Here is a 5,713-nt window from a genome sequence, read left to right as displayed (position 1 = left end):
TTTTAATCGTCAAATGTATTCCTCATTGTTACAAATTTTATCGAATACTCGACTCCAACCCAACATTTCCATAGTATCAAGTAGAAATTTCCATTCGTCTAATATTTACCACTTTTCTAACCTCAAATTCGATCCAAAAGATAGCAAATTTTCACAAATAACGCTAATAATTCCTTATTGTTATAAATTTTATAGAATACTTGTCTCCAACTCAACATTCCTATAGTATCAACTTAAAAATTGACACTCGTTTAATATTTACCACTTTTCTAACCTCAAATTCGATCCAAAAGATAGCAAATTTTCACAAATAACGCTAATAATTCCTTATTGTTATAAATTTTATAGAATACTTGTCTCCAACTCAACATTCCTATAGTATCAACTTAAAAATTGACACTCGTTTAATATTTACTACTTTTCTAACCTCAAATTCGATCCAAAAGACAGCAAATTTTCACAAATAACGCTAATAAATTCCTTATTGTTATAAATTTTATGAAATACTCGTCTCCAACTCAACATTCCTACAGTATCAACTTGAAAATTGACACTCGTTTAATATTTACCACTTTTCTAACCTCAAATTCGATCGAACAAGATCGCAGATTCTCGGAAACGGCGCGATTTTCGAAGTGTATCGGTTAGATATGAATTATGCTAGTAGAACGTGACTGTTTGGCCGCCTGAAATTGTACCGAAAGAGTTTCTGTCTGGGGCGGGAAGGTTTATCGGCTCGTTAAATCGAATTTACTGGATTCATCGTTTAATTCGGTGCGCGGCCGCGTGCACGTGCCCGCCTCGCGGTATTTACATAAACCGATAATCGTTAGCCTGCACGCCGGCCGAGTCGAGGAATTTAATAACGGCGTTCTCGTTGCTCGTTTCACGCTCTCGTTACCTATTTCGCCGACACATTACGCAGAGGGGATGCCGGAGTATCCAAGGGTGGATTTCAGCTTGAAAATTCATGGATCATCTCGAGTAATCCTTTGGAAATATTGTTTAACCCGTTCTGTGTCGTTGGGAAAATATGGCTTTCGATAGGACACTAAAATTGAATTGAAAAATTACTTCGAAATATTCGATTGCAGAGAAATTTCAGTGGTGTTAAATTTTTGACAAAAATGAAATTTCAAAGTTACATTGAAATATTCGATTATAGAGAATTTTCAATGGTGTTAAATTTTTGTCACAAACGAAATTCGAAAGTTGCATTGAAATTTTCGATTATAGAGAATTTTCAAGTGTTAAATTTTTGTCACAAACGAAATTCGAAAGTTGCATTGAAATTTTCGATTATAGAGAATTTTCAATGGTGTTAAATTTTTGTCACAAACGAAATTAAAGAGTTACATCGAAGTATTCAATTATACAGAAATTTCAATGGTGTTAAATTTTCGTCACAATTGCAATTCGAAAGTTACATTGAAGTATATTCAATCGTAGAAAAATTCGAATATTGTTAAATTTTTGTCACAGAGAAAATTCAAAAATTACATTAAAATATACTGAATTACAGAGAAATTTCAACAGTGTTAAATTTTAATCACAAACGTAATTTAAAAATTACACTGAAACATATTTATTTGTAGAGAAATTTCAATGGTGTTAAATTTTTGTCACAAAGAAAATTTAAAAGTTACATTGAAATATTCGATTACAGAGAAATTTGAACGGTGTTAAATTCCTGTCATTTTCACTTCACACTTCAATCCTCTGATTCCTCTAGAAACTTCACTGTCTGTGAGCTCAGCCATTCACACACCACATGCTCTCGGCTCTAATAAATATAAAGCACAAAATATCGAGCAGAAAAATTATTAACCACAATTACAGTTACGATTATAATTCTATTACTCGACCTCACACAGCGCGAGCTTCGTTTCCAAGCAGCCAGCAGTCAAAGAATTAATCCACCTTTCCCAGAATCCGACAATATTCTTCATCCCCCTAATGGAAATTACACTTCCAAAAATCCTAGCATAGAACATGTCAAATATTGATTCAGGAATAATCTCGACGAATTTGAAAAAGACAGAATTCCCTGGTATTAAACAGGATTGCTACGTTCAAATAAAAAAAGAAGAACCGCCACATATGTACTCACCTTAATTTCTCGTCGCATCTTTCTCCCACATTCCACCTGAATGTCAAAGAATGGAATAAATAGAAATACTCGAAGGAGAAGAATGATACTTCGTATGGTAATTTATTACAATTTGTACAGATTACAAATCGGTACCTATGGTGTCGCGTTCCTCGTTAGACATCTTAAAAGGAGCGGATATTGAGCAGAACGCCGCTCGTCGCTGCGCTAACGTTAATCGTTACTCAGTTAATATTAATTACCCCTGTATGTATATCTATATATCCTCGACGCTCGGTGAACACTGGGGTCGCTAAACGAATGCGCGAAAAACCGTATCGAACCAATTACCCGGCAAATCGCCACTAGCGAGAAAGAAAGAGAAGAAAAAAAAACAATCAAATACAAAAGGAAGGAATTGAACAACAACGACCATCGAACGAAAAAAAAAAAAAAAAAAAAAAAAAAAAAAAAAAAAAAAGAATGGAAGGAAAAACGATTAACGAATACAACCACTTTTCTTCTTTTTTTTTTTTCGTTACGCAGAGGTTTGTATAGCGTGCAGTAGGATACAATTTCAATTTTCCTCTTCGTCCACATCCTCCCTGCAATTCATTCTGTTCCTTAAAATTTCAACTAGAAATATACCGCGTGTTCGTGTTCACCATTGTTCTCTTCTGTATCGAATTTAGTTTCTTCTCTCGCGGAGAATCGCTGAAAAAAGGAAAGGAAGAAATTGTCTGTTCACGCCTCTCGCCTCTCCACGATTTTTTCGTCTTTTCTATCGTGAAATAGGACTAACGCGCAATTTTTCGTTTTTTTTTTCTCTCTCTCATCTTCGTTTCGCTCGCAAATAAGGAGAAATATCAGTTTGCTTGTGTTTTGTGTCGCCACGTGTTTCGATATTCTGTTTTTTTTTTTTTTCGTTTTGCTCTGCTTTTCGCTGGCTCGCCCCTTCGACCTCCCGCTTCAAACACACAGGCCCACTCGTGAATAAAAATCAATTGTTATTCGAGCTATCTACTCCATACATAGTAACATACATAACTGGAAGCCCTAGACTACTAGGTTTTACATGGACGATGTTTTTTTTTCTTTTGTTTTTTAATCGGGTCAGACAGCGGCAGCGGTGTACTGGCGGAGGCGTACGAGCTACCTGCTGGCGGGAACGGGGTCCGTGGCGATCATCGGCGCAACGGTTATCGTCATCGAAGCGGACAACAGGAACACGATGGTGGCCAGCGTGAGAAGCATCGTCGTTGTCGTAGTCCAGAAGCTCAGGCCTGCGGAGCTGTTGCCGCCTGTTGGTCAGAGAAGAGATGTGACGGTTGATAAATCAAGGTATTTGGGAATGTTTAGTTAAGTTACTTAATGATTCGAGGTATTTGAGAATGTTCAGTTGTGAGACTTAATCGTTGAAAGTATTTAGGAATGTTTAGATGTGTTATACTTAATAAATCAAGGTATTTGGGAATGTTTAATTGAGTTACTTAATGATTCAAGGTATTTGGGAATGTTCAAATGTGCTACACTTAATAACTCAAAGTATTTGGGAATGTTCAGTTGTGATACTTAATGAGTGAAGGTATTTGGGAACGTTTAATTGAGTTACCCAGAGATTCAAGGTATTTGGGTATGTGAAATTGAGTTCCTTAATGATTCAAGGTATTTGGGAATGTTCAAATGTGCTACACTTAATAACTCAAGGTATTTGGGAATGTTCAGTTGTGATACGTAATGATTCAAGGGTATTTGCGAATGTTCAGATGTGTTACATTTAATAACTCAAGGTATTTGTGAACGTTCAGATGTGATACGTAATGATTCAAGGTGTTTGGGAATGTGAAATTGAGTTCCTTAATGATTTAAGGTATTTGGGAATGTTCAAATGGGCTACACTTAATAACTCAAGGTATTTGGGAATGTTCAGTTGTGATACTTAATGAGTGAAGGTATTTGGGAACGTTTAATTGAGTTACTTAATAACTCGGAATATTCGGGAATGTTCAGATGTGATACTCAATGATTCATGGTATTTGCACACGTTCAGTTGAGTCACTTAATGATTCAAGGTATTTGGGAATGTTCAAATGTGCTACATTTATTAACTCAAGGTATTTGGGAATGTTCAGTTGTGATACTTAATGAGTGAAGGTATTTGGGAATATTTAATTGAGTTACTCAATGATTCAAGGTATTTGGAAGTACTCTGTAGCTTGAGTTAGTAATTCGAAGTACTTGAAAATACTTTGTAACTTTATTAAATAGTTCGAGGTATCTGGAAATACTTCGTAAGTTAATTTAATAGTTTGAGGGACTTGTAAATGCTTTCTAAGCTAATCTAAGTACTTTGTGCTACATCAAAATATCTCGAAACCTAATTTAATAATGCAAAGTATTGTGATAATTACTTTGCCTTATCTCCGAAGTCCATGAAAATTAGCAATCTCCTTTCTTTTAGACTTAATTGTCATCACAATTATATCACACGGCTCACAAATTTTCTTTCCCTCTTCCATGAGTTATTTAAAATCACAAACTTGCGTTATCCCGCACGATTGACTGTGCGGTTGTCGACGAATTCCCCAATCGAGGATCGAAAGTCCCTCTGTTTTCCCAATCGAAGTACTCGCAGAGCACGGAAAGAGAATTTCCAATTAGAATTCAAATTGCAGGCAATGTTTAACAACCTCAAAGCGTTTTCCCTTATTCTCAATAGGGATTGACGCGTCGTAAACCCGCGTGAGCGCCAGATTTCCGATAATCTGGCTACAGTTGGAGCGCAAGATTGCAAGCTAGATTTCCCGGGGGGTAAGGACGTCTGAAATGTCTCGGCATTTAATACCCGTTGTGCCCTGCACGCGACAGATTTGTACCGAGCCGAGTTGGCTATGCGACAGAAAGAGTACACGTTTTTCCTGACGAATTGATCCCACAGTAGTTTCAAGCAAATGTGGCGAGCATGAGAGAGAAAGCGGGCGACGAGCGACGATAGCCAGACGAGAGTGGTTATAAAGTACGGCGTGCGAGGGATGAATGGACAGTGTGTTTGGAAAAGTCGAGAAGCGTGTGTCACAGTGTTATAGTTGTTCATATATTTTGTTAATAAACATCTATTTATATTTCTGATCCCACAATACCATCACAGGTACACATTCATCGTAATCGTTCGAACGATCGACATTTGATAAATGCAGCAATTTTCATTCTCTCCTTCTCCCATTTTTCCTCTCTTTTAATTTCGACGTCGATACGAATATCCTGTTACGGGATAGCAAAGAGATATCAGAAATCCGAGAGTATACCTCGAGAGCACCACCGTGTACCGGAAATCGTTCAAATTGTACGACAAACAACACCGTCGAATTGTATTGCGGTAGAAATATCGCTGGGGGAGCCAAAAAAAAAAATGAATAAATAAAAGACCTGTCTGCATCACCGAAGGGAGAAAAAAAAATATCTTTTCCAGTGAAATATCCTGGGAATATTCATAAAATTAATTCGAACATCCGCAGAATGAGAATTTGGAGAATAAATGAAAAACGTTCGAGTAAAATTTATTAAAATAGAAAGACTAGGTTCGATAAAATCATCAAAAAAAAAAAAGAAAAAAATCGCTTGGAA

The 5,713-nt window shown here is 36.5% G+C and overlaps 1 protein-coding gene across 1 annotated transcript in view; it reads right to left on the bottom strand.

Moving 5' to 3' along the window:
• Nucleotides 1–3,241: 3,241 nt before the first annotated feature.
• LOC108580049 overlaps nt 3,242–5,713 on the bottom strand; it is a 190,395-nt gene continuing 187,923 nt past the window's right edge. The window contains exon 6 of the mRNA XM_017943712.1: nt 3,242–3,390. Within this exon, the coding sequence (XP_017799201.1) occupies nt 3,242–3,390 (149 nt within the window). The remainder of the gene's footprint in view (nt 3,391–5,713) is intronic.

This window comes from Habropoda laboriosa, unplaced genomic scaffold (genome assembly GCF_001263275.1).
Source record: "Habropoda laboriosa isolate 0110345459 unplaced genomic scaffold, ASM126327v1 scaffold23, whole genome shotgun sequence".
Taxonomy (NCBI): Eukaryota; Metazoa; Arthropoda; class Insecta; order Hymenoptera; family Apidae; genus Habropoda; species Habropoda laboriosa.
The sequence above is the reverse complement of the archived record's forward strand: the minus strand, read 5'-3'. Positions and strand labels throughout refer to the sequence as shown.